This window comes from Mirounga leonina, unplaced genomic scaffold (assembly GCF_011800145.1).
Source record: "Mirounga leonina isolate KUSES-001 unplaced genomic scaffold, KU_Mleo_1.0 Mir_168, whole genome shotgun sequence".
Lineage (NCBI taxonomy): Eukaryota > Metazoa > Chordata > Mammalia > Carnivora > Phocidae > Mirounga > Mirounga leonina.
The window spans coordinates 41,269,379-41,285,805 of record NW_023270426.1 but is presented as its reverse complement, the minus strand read 5'-3'; the positions used below and the strand labels follow the sequence as shown (position 1 = coordinate 41,285,805).

The following is a 16,427-nucleotide window of genomic DNA, read 5'->3' as shown; positions in this document are numbered from 1 at the left end:
AACAAGTAACTTGTCTTACCCCTGTGTTTTTCCATTCAGAGGAGTTCAGGAAAAAGGAAGGAGACACTGCGCAGACTACAATAAACTTGAGCTGGACAACATCTACAGGCAGCTGCATCTGCCTTCCACATTTGAGCAGGGGAATGAGAACAGGGGTTTTTCGAATTGAACTGTGCACCTCAGAAGATACTTAGTCCTAACCCTTAGTACCTGTGAATGTGACCTTATTTGGAAATAGTGTCTTTGCAGATGATCACTAGGGTGGGCCCTAATCCAATGACTGTCCCTATGAAAGGGGAAGACTTGGACACAGAAGGAGTCATGCACACAGGGGAAATGCCAGGTAATGATGAAGGCAGAGATCAAGTTGATGCATCTACAAGACAGGGACCACCAGAGTGACAGCAAACAACTAGGATCTGGGAGAAAGACCTAGAACAGATCCTCTCTCATAGACCTCATGAAGAACCAACCCTGCGGACCCCTTCATCCCAGACTTCTAGCCTCTGGAACTGTGAGACAAGAAGTTTCCATTGTTTAAACCACCAAGTTTGTCTGTGGCACTTTGTTATGGCTGCCCTAGCACACTAATACAGGGGGTGACTGGGTCACATCCACTCACCTCCGTGAGTCTGGGGCAAAGCTCCCTTTCTCTCAAGAAGTCCACACTTCTCCAGGGCCACCATTTTCCACAACCATCATTCATGTAACTGAGGCTCCAGGCATGCATGTTTTAGGGGGTGGTTCAGGAATATTCACCAAGCCAGAGTGAGAATGAGGGGAAGCCACAGGACCCTCCACCATAACAAGGATCATCTACCACTGTGACCAACAATGAGAAGTCAGACGCGGCTCAGTTGGATACCTATGTTTTCAAAGTCTGCATGGGACAGAACTACACCAGTAGGTAACTGCCAAAGGCTTCTGCAGAAACAGAAGTATCTGAGTCAAAGGAAAAATGAGAGCAAAGGACTATGCACCGGAGGCATTGTAACCACTCAATTCTCGTGACTCAACAGGTTCAAATATGGAAATGTATTCTGTCAATTTCTCTTAAACATGTTTCTCTGCTTCCATAACACCTCTCCTTTCCTTCTCTCTCTCCTGCCCTTTCTGCCATAGGATGTGGCTGGAAGACACTGGAAATGGAAGAGGCTGAAAAAGCTGGTAAAGAAAGCTAAACCTTTTAATAAATAGAAGTGAACTAGAGGAACTCTCACTTCTATGTGCATCCACTCTCCATTTTTACTGTTTTTAATAAAAAATCTAGGAAGGGAAGACTATAATGAATACCCACCTGGTTATCACCAACTACTCCACTTGACATGTCAAAAATAATCACTGTTGAAGCCCCCACCCCCACTCCATGATCTTTCCCCCAAGAGGTAACCACCACCATGAATTTGGTCTTTGTTATTCTCACACATGCCTTTACACTTCTACTACAAAGACAACCCACCTAAAATGATGGTGCTCTTTGGCCGCATATCCACTGGTTACTTTTTTTTCCTCTTTTCTTTCTTTCTCTCATCTATCAGAAGAATTATTATCAGATAAATGTATTCAAAAGCATGGCAGTAATAACTACAAATAGCTCGTTTTATCCCTATCAACTACTATCTATTTTATTTACCCGTGTTCCCTTCCCCCACAAATCTGTGAGTTAGGGAAATCAAGCCAGAACAATGGGAAATACGCTTTGAATAGGTATCTCTTTCTGGCACTCAATTCAGACTGGTAAATGGAAATGTACATCACCCATGCTTAAAATTCTCTTTGAGAAAAAACCAAATGGATGAATTAGAATTTAGGATAATATTAAATTTATATTGCACTTCTTAAAATTATTTATTTATTTATTTAGAGAGAGATAGCACGAGCAGGGGCGGGGGGGAGACAGAATTCCAAGCAGACTCTCCACTGAATGCAGAGCCTGACTTGGGGCTGGATCCTGGGACTCTGGGGTCATGACTCGAGCTGAAATCAAGAGTCGGTCGCTTCACTGAGTGAGCCACCCAGGTGCTCCTTGCACTTCTTTATACAGAGGACTAGAAAAACATTAAAACATAAATCAGCAACTATTTCATCACTTCTACCTGTTCTCATAAAAGACTTAAATGCAAACAATGAAGTAACAGTGCACCAGACACAAATACATTAAGCTGACAAGCCAACATCTACCATCGTATTTGGATCACATCACATTCTTTTTTTAAAATAAGATTTTATTAATATTTATTTGAGAGAAAGAGAGCACAAGCAGAGGGACGGGCAGAGATAGAGGGACAAGCGGACTCCCTGCTGAGCATGGAGCCCGACATGGGGCTCAATCCCACGACCCCATGATCACGACCTCAGCCAAAGTCAGATTCCTAACTGACTGAGCCACCCAGGCGCCCTGAGGAGTTCATCACATTCTCGTTAGAGGTTGGGGAACAACTTAATGTAGGAATTCAGTAATTGCTCAGTCAGCTGACTAAGGGGTTAGTCAGTGGGAGCGTTAAGCAGTGGGGGAAATATGGGATTTAAAAACATTCTACAAATCTTTGTGGAACAACTCTGACATGCCAGGCATGGTTCTAGACACAGAGGATATAGCAGGGAACCAACCCTCCTGGCTCTAGGGAGCCTGCATTCCAGCGGGGACAGTGTGTACAAAGGTTCACTGAGCAACTCTGGGAAACCCTCCTTGATCAATAGATCACTCCACAAACCACAACTTGGCTAAGAATGGCTGCAGTGCTGGTTTCGGGGGAAATCTTAAAAAGCCCCAAGTGTTACAGCAGCACAAAGAAAATCTGTTCTATTCCCTAAATGAATATATCATCTCTTTGTTGACTATGGGAACCTATTAAAATGTGTTGTGAGAAGTGATTTGCTGCACATAAAAACGAAAAGCTTCCTTGAACCTAAACAAATACTGCCAACAGCTACAGAAAAAATGTTAGCGTTCTGAGTTTTCTAAAATGAATTACTGAAAATAAGGAAATTCCTCAGTACCCGAAACAAGTATAGATGACCATTAGTAACAGTCCACCACTTCGCTCTCCTGGCTCTTTCTGTTCAAAGGCACAGCAAATGTGGGCAAGCAGAGAGTACTCAGCTCATATATGACTGGTCAGCTCCAGAAAGTACTTCCCCACTGGAAAGAAAATGCGTACCAAGAATCAATCATCATCAAGTAATGAGGAGTTTAAGAAGAGCCTGAAGAGAAATACACTAAAATGGCTTTCGGGGACTATCTTTACATGGTGAGATTATGGCTGAAAACTTTTATTCTTTATACTTCTCTATTTTTCTACAATGGAAATAATGAGGAAAAAATGATAAATGCTTTATGATCTGAGAATTTTCACAGTAAAATAAAATGCTACTCCATTTCTTAAATGCTAGGAGCCTCTAACACTGCAGATACCTAAAGGAAAAATTATTTAATGCATCAAAAGACACATGTGAAAGCTACATTCTCTGCTTTTTAAACTATCTTTTCTTTAAGTGATAAGGGGTAATTTTGAATTCATCTTCTCCAGGCTGTATTTTCTAGTTTTACAATGGTCACCTGCATGACCGATATAAGTATTATTTTCTATAAAGACCAGTTGGCTGTAACTTATTAAGATATTATAAGTTATACATTTTTACTCAAGAAATGGACAATAGGAATAGTTTCTGCCATAAGAACAGTTCTTGGAAATGCCTCCAGGTTTGAATTATTTCCCTCCTTACAAGGACCTAGAGAAGCTCAGAGAGATTAAAATACACCAGCTCTTCATAAATTAGCTATTTCCATGGAACACCGGTCCCCGGTCTTCCACTATCACTGCTCTGTCCGCGTATCAGCACCACGTCTGATGAATCAATGACAGGAGACAGCAACAGGGAGAAAATGGAATGGGAAGGTCTGCTTTTCAAGCCTCTACCCTATAACATACATTGCAGGATTAAAGTGTTTCCTGATGATGGAAAAACAACTGATCTCAGGGCCAGCTACCTCTTTTATGACAGGTTTTTTAAGCTCATCTTCGAGCTTGCTTCTGCTCTGAACCCCATTTCCCAATCATTGGATGGTGGGTTATGAAGCCAAAGAACAATCTGTTACATCTCTGAATGCCTCTACCTACAAGGCCAGATTCCATCAGTCTTCCAACCAACAGCCTGAAATAGATGACTGTGCTCTTAGGTGAAGGTCAGTGCTCAGGGTTACAAACACGAGCAGAATGATTTCTATAGGGGCAACAAAAAAGAGCCAGAGTTCCGGCATCCTCAACAGAGTCATTTACAGAGAAGCAGGACGGCAGTGGCCCCGAGGCCTGAGGCAGAGGAACGTTTAGGGTTTCCGGCGGATGCAGATTTAGGATACGGTACTAGCAAGCCAAAAAGGAGAGGATAACCTGAAACACGTCAGCCACAACCTCGCAAAGTACCTATAGCCCTCAAAACGCTTCGTCACTGGCCCGTTTCTTTTCTTTTTCAGACAGGTCTCCCAATGGCTGGCTAGCGAGATTGTTTTTCAGCCTTCATTTTTAAGGCTCCTGCTGCCAACACCTGTCTCAATTGTCATTGGCTGACCCCTAAAGATGGGTGTGAGAGTCTCCAATATTAACGGACCCCAAGAGAACAATTCTTTCTGCCAGGCTCACATTGGGTATGAAAGCCTTCAACTACCTGGCATTTCTTTTAATCAGTTCTACTGCTTTGGGGCTCATTTTACAAAGCCATCTGGCTTTGCAAACATCAATGCAAAGACTATGAAAAAACCCACTTTTTATTGTGGCCCTGCAATGGGGAGCAATCTACTTCAAAGTATGTTAAGCTCCAAGGGTTCTGGTGTAGAAATAGCTTGCTAAGATTCTTCATTGTTCAGACATCCAAGGAGCCTAGCCCTCTAGAAGATAAAAGGATTCTTCTGAAAGCACCATGTAAAGGAAAATATTTGTTCAGTCACAGTGTCCCTACAAATGTGATCTTATGCTCCATGGCTGGGTGTCTAAGAAGATGAAAATGAAGGGGCCTTAACAGATCTGGTGGAGACCTGGTCAGATAAATTAAAGGTTGGGGGACATGTGCTATCCTAAATTGGAGAACGCTGAGGTGCCCTCCTTCCTGTGAATATTCTACTCATTCTTCCAACACGTTCCATACCTCAGGACGGCATTAAGGAGAAATGCTTTGATTTTTTTTTTCTTATTTAATCTATACAACTGCAATTATATATATATTTTTCGACTGCAATTATATTTAAAATATCTTTATATTCTACTGCTTTGAGAGGCTCACTTTTGAAGTTTTCTATTCATACATTTCAATAGCCCTACCCCTTTCTAAGAGATTGTAAGCTGGCCTTTGAAAAATCCAATAGTAGGAGAAGGTACCGATGGAGGTGGGGTTTTTTCCCCTCCAAATAGCTATTTCATTCATTAGAATTTGAATGGTAGCAGAAATGACAACAGAAAACTCGAGGAGACTGACATTTCAACATTTAGATGTACAAAAATACCGTGGGGACTAATAACGCGGGGTCAAATTTAATGTGTCCTTTTATTTTTTTTAATTTTTTTAAATTTTTTTTTTAAAGATTTTATTTATTTATTTGACAGAGAGAGACACAGTGAGAGAGGGAACACAAGCAGGGGGAGTGGGAGAGGGAGAAGCAGGCTCCCCGCTGAGCAGGGAGCCCGATGCAGGGCTTGATCCCAGGACCCTGGGATCATGACCTGAGCTGAAGGCAGTCGCTTAACCAACTGAGCCACCCAGGCGCCCCTAATGTGTCCTTTTAAAAAGTTGTCCCTTGACATAACTTAACCTGGGAGTAAGAGGACTCTGGCAGTACAGGTCCCCGGCTCATAACAGGTTCCCCAAAGCAGCCGCTAGTCCTCTTTAAGGCACAGAGAGGAAGGGTCGTTGACTACTGACCCAGCGGCTTGACCTGAATAAATGGGCAACACAGTTCTCTGACAACGGAAAGGACAAGCGCTTACGTCACACTCACAGCTAATTGATAATTTCTGCCATCAGCCCAGGGACAGGCTGGGATCTCACTCCTAAAGACATAAATCTTCTCTGATGCTACTACACTCTACTACCAACAGACCTGTTTAAAACTGAAGCAATATGGAAGCCTCACACTTACACTGGATCTGTTGCATCAATATTTTCTTCCACCTCCCATGTGTGGAAGGTTTAACATATTCTAGCAGATTAAAGCAAAATAAAGATGAGAAACTGGTGATACTCCATTTTGAGACAATTTAAGACAGTGCCAAACCCAGGAAAGTGATATTCAGTGAGGGTAACATTTTAACAAGAACAAGAGCATAGTATTAAATTACTACAATGTTATGTGAAATTACATTTTGCCCTAGTCATTTGGAGGCAATCTTTGCAAATCTTAAAGTGAAAATCTGCACAAAATATTTACCTTGATTCAGTTTTAATTTCCAGTTTAAGATTTTTTCATTGTTTAAAAGTACAGTATCACATAAGGTTGGTTGATTTCAGTGTGATCCAGATTATGAACATCTATTAGTTAAGGTGGGTTCCAGTTTATCTCACCTCATCAGGTCCAGGAATGATATCCGTAGGCTTCAGGAATATTGCTTTGAACCCAATACCTGCGATGTTCTGGGAGCTACATCACTGTTTTTCGGTCAGCAAGGAATATCATCACTTGCTTAATATTTTTATGTAAAGCGCAGGGATTCAACGTAACCCTCATCAATTCATCTAAATCAACACAGATGATGTATTCTATCCAATGTTGCAGATGTAGGGGATTTTCCTCCTCATTCTTCCAGTCCTATGAGCATTACTGATTATTCTAGTGCTTGTATCCTCCCCGTGTAGGACTTCAAGGCCTCTAGTCAGAGTGGTTTTGTGAACACGCTGTTGGTACACTGTAGGAACTGCAGTCTTTCTAGCTTCAAGGAAAAACTGTTTGTGATAAACAGTCACTCCAACCCCTGACCACAGATAGTGGTAGTGGTTTATGTTTGTTGTTTATGTGGTTTATTTATGATGGTTGTTTATGTTTGTTTGACAAACACAGAGAGGGGTTCTCTATTCTATTTTAAACAAAATTTTCCAGAGTCTCTGGGATCAGGCAGCCCTAGAGCTAATTGAAGTCTTAGCTACTGGACATTAGTTTTGAAAAAAATTCCTTCATTATTAATCTTATCATACCCTTCCTTACTGTTTTTTTACTATGATTTTTCAGTTCCTGCAATAGCCTGCATATATTTAAAAACAAATTGGTCTTAAAATTAACAATGTAGAATTTATATCCATGATTGTATTTCAAATATACTCCAATTATATCTTCTAAAATTTATGTTTATCAACTGTCAATGTTGATCCTCATTAAAACTTGAGTACAGGAAACAGAATCTGAGTGGATCAAAATACAGCTTCTTTGACAACACCAGAAACATGATAAGCCTTTTATTTGGCACAGTTTATATCATTTGTTACCTATGACAGAACATGATCTGCTGCTCTGAGCTTTTGGTAGGCTCAACTTGTTCAACGACTTATAAGTACCATTTAGTCTGTCACTGAAATTTCCACTATGGACCTGCAGAAGAAATTCCTTCAGTTTGGTTCATCTGACGTTAACAGCTCAACCTCCACACACTGTTGAAAGCATCTTTGAGCTTTAGCACAAACAAAAACAAAAACAAAAACAAATCCATTCTGAAACCAACAAAATGTTCCCTACCCCAATAATGGCATCCAGCTATGTTCCTGAAAGAGTCTGGCTGCTCTTTAGTGGAAAGTAATATTAGAGGCCAGAATCCAGGTACATGGAGTATCTACAGGATGGTACTGGATCTATGAGCTGGATGGAAGTCGGGAGCTAACTGTTCGTTACCTTCTTTAGAACAGAATACAAAAATTCTACTTGGCTATGATTTAATAAAGATTCAAAGTTCACACAGACATTTTAAATTTAACTCTAAACTAAGTTCTTTTTTTGGTCTCAGTGTGAATAATTTAAATTAATTCCCTCTCTCTTTTCTAAATTACCATCTTTAATATTCATACACATGCCAAAAAGTGCCACAAAAATTCATTTATTTGAATTATAATACCATTAAAGGTACGAGGAATCTCATTTTTTAAAAACATAATTGTATTTTGTCCAAGTATTTCATTCAATAATAATCACAATACATTATTTTACCATTTCATTTTTGGCTACAGAACTAATGGTTTTTTCTAATTAATCAAGTAAACATGGGTGGAACCTACATGGGGATCTCCCTTTGCTTTCATAAGCAAAATACAGACCTTATGTGTGTTTGTATATATATTTATCTGTAAGATGTTACTATTATTTTTAATCACATGCAGTTTTAGTGTTTAGCTACAGCATTTCAAATCCCCTTAGAAAAACACAAACTTAGTGTTTTAACTTAAGTAAAGTTTCCAAAAAGCAACTGAGAATATTAGTGAACACAATTATTATCACAGTAACATAAAGTTAAGAATTACCAAAAACATGTAAAATACTAGACAACTTTACCCAAAATTTCAGGTGTGACAGTTTCTTAGGTCAAGATTATTTAAGTTTTAGATGAATAAAGTCATAAAAGATCACAAAATGCATGGTTTGTTATGCCTGTCTACAGTTCTTTGTTTACATTATTTATATAGCCGTCAACCAATCCAAGTCTGAGTATACTTTATAGTTTGGCACATAAACAGAAATACAAAGTATTATAAGGTCACAGTCACTGAGAGCATTAACCACTGAAGCTTTAATGCAATAATCTAATTTTCGGATAGATTTCAACATGTCATGCCTGTAACCCCCATTTCTCCATTTTGAGGTAATTGTACAGTTATCACAAAGTAAAATCACATTTAAAGAATCAAAAGTCATAGAAGAAATGAGGCCTCAGTTTATCAATAAATATTTTCCAATTAGAAATACCAAATGAAGAGATTCCCCAAGCTGCGAATTATTAATTTAATTTTACTTATCATATATTGTTATATTACCTTTTATATTCAAAACATTTAAGATAAAATTCCCCAACTTTAATTAAGTTTTAAATTTAAGTATGAAAAAAATAAATGGCTAAAAACAACAATGAAAAGTATGAGAAGACCAGTGAAGGACAACTTACCAGACATTACAACTCACTAGAAAGCCACTGCATTCAAAACAGAATGGTGTTGGCACAGAAATGGATAGGGATCAAAATACAGGGTCCAGAAATAGGTCCAAATACATATGGCATCCTTATATGTGGCAAGATAACATTTCAATCCCATGATAAAGATTCTTGTAATAACTAGAAACTAATGAAGACAGAATCCTACTTCGTATCATGTACAAAACTTAAAAATTGCAGTCAGATTTGAAGGTTTTAAAAACTGGGGAGAAAATATAGGAAAATATTTATATGACCTTGGGACACCACCCTGAACAAAACGGATTATCTCAGAAGCAATAAAGAAAAAGACAGACATATTTGATTAAATAATAATTAACAATTTTCATGTGGCAAAAGACATCACACACAGAGAGAAGAACGGTAAAGATATATTTGCACCCGTATAACCAAGGATTAACATTTCTAAAACACAGTGACTCTCAGAAAATATAAAAGAAAAATACTACCAAGCAGAAAAATGGGCAGTGGAAATGAATATGAAGAAAAGAGAAATTCACATGGATAATAAACATACGAAAATATTCTCAACCTCAACAATAGTGAAGAAAATGTAAATTAATGATCAGTGATAATTAGACTGGTAAGAATTAAAAGGAGCAATGACATCTAATGCTGATAAGAATGTGGGAAATGGGCACTCTTACATGCAAATATCATTTGCTATTCCTTTGAGGAAAATCATTTATCTTTATCTGTTAAAATGAAAAATACACATACCGTTTGACCAAGCAATTCCACTTCTGGGAATCTATCCTATAGAAGAAAAAAAAAAGGACCAGTACGTAAGGACGCAGGTACAAAGATGTTTATTGCAGCATTGTTTGTTGTGTGGCAGAGGAAGAGGGGGGCATGGAAATAGCATGAATGCCCAGTGATGGGAGAAACAGTTAAATGAAATGTGGCATATCTATAATATGTAATTATTTTTTTAAAAGAACAGGATAAGTTGGTAGATGCTAACGTGGAGGTAACAAAAGCAAATTGGTAAGGTGAGAAAAGCAAACTGAAGAGTAAGTGCCATAATCCCATTCTTAAAATGGCAGCCACAGCACAGCACTCATACGTACGTGAAGGAAGGCATGGAGGAATACAGACCAGACTGACAACACCTACCTACGGCTCAAAGTGGAAACAGGGATTACAAGGGAGAAGGATTACTTACTTTCTCTTAGTGTTTTTCTGTGCTGTTTCGCTAGTGGCTAGGGGCACCACATTACTCTTACAATTTTCAAAAATACACTTAAGAAGCAATTATTAGCTCTTACTAGTGGAGTAGGGCAGTATTTCCAGACATTCATCCTCGGTGAAACAGTAGCAAATGAACAAATACTCCTTTCTTCCCTTATGCCAGTCACCGCAGTATTCATGTTTAATTGCTTGCCCAGGAACCGTTCCACCTCTGTCCCGTATGGCTATTAGCCATGTGGTTTGGGTGGGTTGGACTCCCCGGGGGCCCCGAGTGGTCTAAGCCAATTCTGGAGACAAGAAACACAACTTGGAGCCACTTCTAGAATTCCCATTTTCTAGCAGTCACAATAAAAAAAAAAAAGGTGGAGGTATTTCTAATCATGCACTTGCATTCTAACTCAATAAATCCCAAAATACTACTGTTTCAACATATACTTAACATACAAATTATTTTTTTTTTTTTGAGAGAGAGAATGAGAGAGAGAGAGAGCATGAGATGGGGGAGGGTCAGAGGGAGAAGCAGACCCCCCCGCTGAGCAGGGAGCCCGATGCGGGACTCGATCCCGGGACTCCGGGATCATGACCGGAGCCAAAGGCAGTCGCCCAACCAACTGAGCCACCCAGGCGCCCTTTCAAAAAGAGTTTATTTATTTATTTGAGAGAGAGAGACAGAGAGAGAGCATGAGAGGGGGGAGGGTCGGGAGTGTCAGAGGGAGAAGCAGACCCCCCTGCCGAGCAGGGAGCCCGACGCGGGACTCGATCCAGGGACTCCAGGATCATGACCTGAGCCGAAGGCAGTCGCCCAACCAACTGAGCCACCCAGGTGCCCTAACATACAAATTATTAACTAGCTATTCCACATTCTTATTTCATTAATCTCAGTTCAGACAGGCTGTATTTCAAGAGCTCAATAGCCACATGTGGCTAGTGGCTACCGGACTGGATGGCATGAGTCCGAGCTAATGAAAGAATTGTTACCATATTCAAGGGAGACACATAATTCAAGATGGCCCACTTAAAGAAAAACTCAATCACAGGAGAAATACCTTCTCATGAGGAGAATGAATAAGAAAAGAATAACCCTGAAAACTGCTGACAGCCATGTGTGGGCTACAAAAGAAAGCTCAAGTGGGATGAAGAAGAAACTGGGTCCTGTGCCAACACTGAACCTCAGGATCAATGGTGCCAGAAGCCTGGACCATTTAGTTACATGAGCTATTTTTCCAGCCACTTTGAGTGAGGTTTTCTATGACCTGCAATCCAAAGTATCCCAAATGGACACTCATCTATGGCCAAGGCCATGTCTAAACAAATAATTTCTTCTTAAGCAAATTAACTCAGACGTTCAACACTTCTTCCATTTATTTGTAGTCAGGCCATGCTTTTGTTAAACTAGATTTGGTAACATTTTTAGACATCTTCTGGAAACATGCCTGAAGATTTCCACAGTCTAATTCCTGATCATCCACAGTAACTGTCTATGGTCACTACCCAAGAGAGTAGTTCTTCTCCTCAAGACAATACAGACAGGAGGTGCCAGAGAAACCTATCAGTTTCACTCTCATTCTACCCTCTTTTCTAGTCCTTCCTCTCCAGATCAGGGTTCCCCAACTTGAGCACTACTGACATTTTGGTGAGATAAGACTTTGTTGGGGGCGGGAGGGGGACTTATTTCCCTGAACACTGTAGAATGTTTCACAGCATCCCGCTAGATGATAAGAGAAATCCCATTCTCCCAGTAGTTGTGACAGTCAAAAATGTCACGCCCAAATGTCCTCTTTGTGGACAAAATCACCCCGGTTGAAAACCACTGTTCTAGATCAACCACCAGTTCAAGTGTACAAGTAACCTTCATTGTCCTGTTAGACTGAGTTATTGCAGAAAACATTAAAGTATGATGCTAGCCCTCTGTTCCCTGCATCACAAGCTTTCCACGAACACATGAGGTTCTAGAATCTCATATGTTCATGTCTTCCTCTTCCCTTCCTATGCTGACCCTGAGCTTTCTATTATACTCTTCTTTCCAGAAGATATGTGCCTACTTCCCTCTAACTTCAGCTTGAAATCATTACCTGAGCTGCTCCCAGAATGAACCACCCAACCATTTCCCTTGGGCTTCTCTGAGGGGATTTTTCTGACAAAATATTTGCTCATTTATGGTCATTCATTCCTCAACTCGGGCTCCCCCAGCTGCGCCACCTAACTCCTCCATCAGTCCATCTTAGGGGACAACTCCCTGTCTCTCCACACTGTAACAACTCATACTTTATCCTCCCTAATCCATCTCTAAGACTAGAGTTTCATTGTAATAACCACTGGAAAACTTCACAGGCTCTCAAACTATAAAGTTAATTCAATTCCAGTAAAAATCTCAACATGTTTTTGTTTTTGTAGAAATTTACCAACTGATTCCAAAATTAAAGAACCTAGAATAGCCAAGACAATTTTGGGGAAAAAAAAAAAATCAAGATGGAGAACCAACACTACCTAATATCTAAACTTACTATAAAGCCACAATAATCAAAACAATGTGGCATTGCTATAAAGACAAAGAGGTCAAGGAGAAAGAATGTAGTCTGTAAATAGACAAACACAAATAAAGACAACTGATTTCCAACAAAGGTAAAACAGAATTCAGTGGAGAAAGGATGGTTTGTTCAACAATTGGTGCTACAACAATTAGATACCTACATGCAAGAACATGAAGGTCAATCCATACTTCACCCATACACAAAATGAACACAAAATGGATCATAAACTTAGAATTCAGAACTGTAAAATTCAGAACTATAAACGTTCTGAAAAAACAACAGGAGAAAAGCTTTGTGATCTGGATTAGGCAAAGAGGGCTAAGCATGTTCATTTAAAGGACAAATTGATAACACAGACCTCATCAAAGTTAAAGACATTCGCTCTTCCACCGATGCTGTAAAGAGACTGAAAACACAAGCCACAAGCTGGGAGAAAATTTACCAATCATATATTGCAGTGTTATCTATAATGGCCAAAAACTATAAGCAACCCTAATGTCCATCAACGAATGGATGGATAATCAAACTATGGATAACCAAACTGTACCCATTCAATAGAATGTTAATTAGCAATAAAAAGTAGTGAACTATTAACATATGCTACAACATAGATGAATCCCCTAATAATTAAGCTGAGTGAAAGAAATCAAACCAAAAAATTAAAAAAGTACAAACAGTATTGTTCCACTCATTTAAAATTTTAGAAAATACAAACTAATCTTTAGGGATGGAAAATACTAGGAATTGCCTGATTTGGCATGGGGTGGGGGGAATGGAGCGAGTCCTAACAGATCAGTAAGGGGAAACTTCTGGGCAAGACTGCTGTTTCATTCCCTTGATGTGGTGGTGGTTTCGCAGGTACATATATATGACAAAGTTTATGAAATTGTGGGCTTTAAATTAAGTGCAGTTTATTATATGCCAACTGTTTTCCATAAAGCTATTTGTTTCTTTTTCCTTTTTAAAGGTGTTGGGGCGGGGGCGCGCCTGGGTGGCTCAGTGGTTAAGCGTCTGCCTTCGGCTCAGGTCATGATCCCAGGGTCCTGGGATCGAGCCCCACATCGGGCTCCCTGCTCCGCAGGGAAGTCTGCTTCTCCCTCTCCCACTCCCCCTGCTTGTGTTCCCTCTCTGTCAAATAAATAAATAAAATCTTTAAAAAAGAAAAATAAAGGTGTTGTGGGGGGCACTGTTAGCTGTTGGGGGAAAACAAACTGCTGGACCATGGAGGGCTAAACTGCTCTCAGCACAGTTGAAACTGGTTCATGCCACATGGAATTTCATGAGAAGGAGCTCTTTTGGAGTGTGTTGCGTGCTTGTTTCATACTGTTTTAAATTCTGTGGAGTAATACAAATGAAATTCAAAATTCCTGGGTACTTAACATAATACAGCCCAGGTGATGTTAAATAGGAGCCTAAACATGTGTGCTGGACAGGGAGAGATTTGACAGAGCCTCAAGAAGTACCGATTTCCACTACCTTTACTGTAATTTCCCTTTTAAGTATCTCCCTCCGGACCACCACCACTATGACCGTTCCTCCTGTGGTTCTCAAGATAAGTCTGACCAACATTTCTCAGAAAAATGAGAATAAAGCCAAGTGGCCTGAATTCTCAAAGATAATAATTAAGTAACATGCTTTAACCAGATGTTTGATGACAGTATTTTCCCCTGCAACTCTATCAGAATCAACTGCATTTATATACAAATTGAAAATACCTTGGAATCCCACCTAAAAAAAAAAAAAAAAAAAAGCCAACACTGTTCCCCTAAGACATGAAACCCGTGTACTGATCTATTAATTTCATTTCGGTATATGATGTCAAGTGCATTTTTAAAATATACTCCATTGCCTCCAAGTGCTTCTTTAATCCACAAGGACTGGGTTTAGCATTTAAACTAATTTATCCTAGACATAAAAAACCTTCTGCTTATTCTCCCAGATAATTGATTCTTGATTTGTTAAGATACTAAACACTATGCTTTATACCCTGAAATGCTAAACCCCTGGTGAACTCACTCATGTGCCCCATGCAGAGCAAATACCATTGAGTGCCTCGGCAGAGAGGCCAAGGGGAGCTAAGAAAAGGAGAACACACCCTCGCTTTGTCTGCTGCCAGCTCAAAGGGACGTCCCCACTGTCCCTGCATTAAACATTATCCTTTGCCCCACAGCAGCTACAGGAGGATGTCGTATGATGCCAACTTCTCAAAGCAAATACCGTCTTCAGTTCTTGGAACACGAAAATAAACCCCAAAGATAAGCTCTGCCTCAAAGCTAGCCTAAGGAAAAGCACAGACCACCCCCAACAGTAACATGAAAAGGCAGCACTGGAAAATCAGGGTTTAATAAGAGATCGGCACCCAGGGCTAATGCCATTCCCGTGTTAATCCCATTGATCTGGATGACACAACCCAAGTTAGAAATCACTTTTCCTATACAATAAAGAGCACAAAGCATATGCCAAACCAGTATTTTCTAAAAGAACAAGAACACTTTCCACATAAACTTCTACAAAATATGCAAATATTTCTTGAAAGATCTTATACTTCTAGAATAAAGGCATTTCAAAATCTTTCCCTCAATATCGTATGCATATTTGAATTTATTATGATTACAAATAAAAATTTATCTTTTTTTTTTTTTTTTGCTAGGTCAAATGGATGTCACCTATTTCCACATGCAAATAAAATTCACAGAATGTACTTAATGAAACTCTCCCCCCTCATTAGAGAACTCTGCGTAGAATTTCCTTATGGTACTACTCACAAGTTACTTGGGTGGCGTATGAGGTGAAGCAGAGCCCAGAAGGCCATGGGAAGAGACATGTACAGTTGCTAGCACGTTCTACGGGCTCATCTTATGTTCCACACCCTGAGCATGCAGAAGCCCTCCAACTCCTCTAAGGAGAGGGGACTTTACAGAACAACATGTGACAAGTCCATGCACGTGTATTCAGAGGAAAGAAACGGCCCACCAGGATTGTCAGCGGGTGAGACCCCTACTGCAGAAAAACAAAGAGGGGACCCTCAGATAACCTCTCCCCAGCTGTTGAGGTTGGACAGTCAGATGCCACGAAGAGTAAAAGGGCAGGGAGCTGAATTCTCGGGAGTCAGAAGAGCTGAGGAAACAGGCGAGACTGTAAGGAGAAACACCAGGACACCCGTGCGATCTTGCAGCTGCCGCCCACCTCTCCAAGGTCCCCCTCAGAGGGCCCGGCTCATTACCACACCACCGAGTACCGAGGACAATGCAGAACTCGGCCACTTCGCTGTCACACTGGATGACGGACGGCACTCACTGCAGCTGGGACTGCCACGCCACACCAGCCTGGCTCGCCCTAGTCTCCTGATCAGTCTGAGTAAATTGCGCTCCCTGGCAGTCCTGGGGTGTACCTCGAGGTCTTCCCTTTGGTTGCAGTTCCAAGTGCAAACACTCAAGAAGAGTTGGGGCTGAGCTTTCCAAAATGTTCCAAGAAACCAGGACAAGCATGATCAAGTCAAGCATACGCTGTGGTGTCTACCGTCCACACC

At 40.3% G+C, this 16,427-nt stretch overlaps 1 protein-coding gene across 2 annotated transcripts in view; it reads right to left on the bottom strand.

The window, feature by feature from the left end:
* The window catches only part of MAST4 (microtubule associated serine/threonine kinase family member 4), a 525,778-nt gene that overhangs the window by 228,025 nt on the left and 281,326 nt on the right, over positions 1–16,427 (bottom strand). The window contains exon 5 of one of the 2 annotated variants that reach the window (XM_035014558.1): positions 9,897–9,932. The exons of the other annotated variant lie outside the window; for it this stretch is intronic. Within the exon in view, the coding sequence (XP_034870449.1) occupies positions 9,897–9,932 (36 nt within the window). The remainder of the gene's footprint in view (positions 1–9,896; positions 9,933–16,427) is intronic. 2 annotated transcript variants of the gene reach the window in all.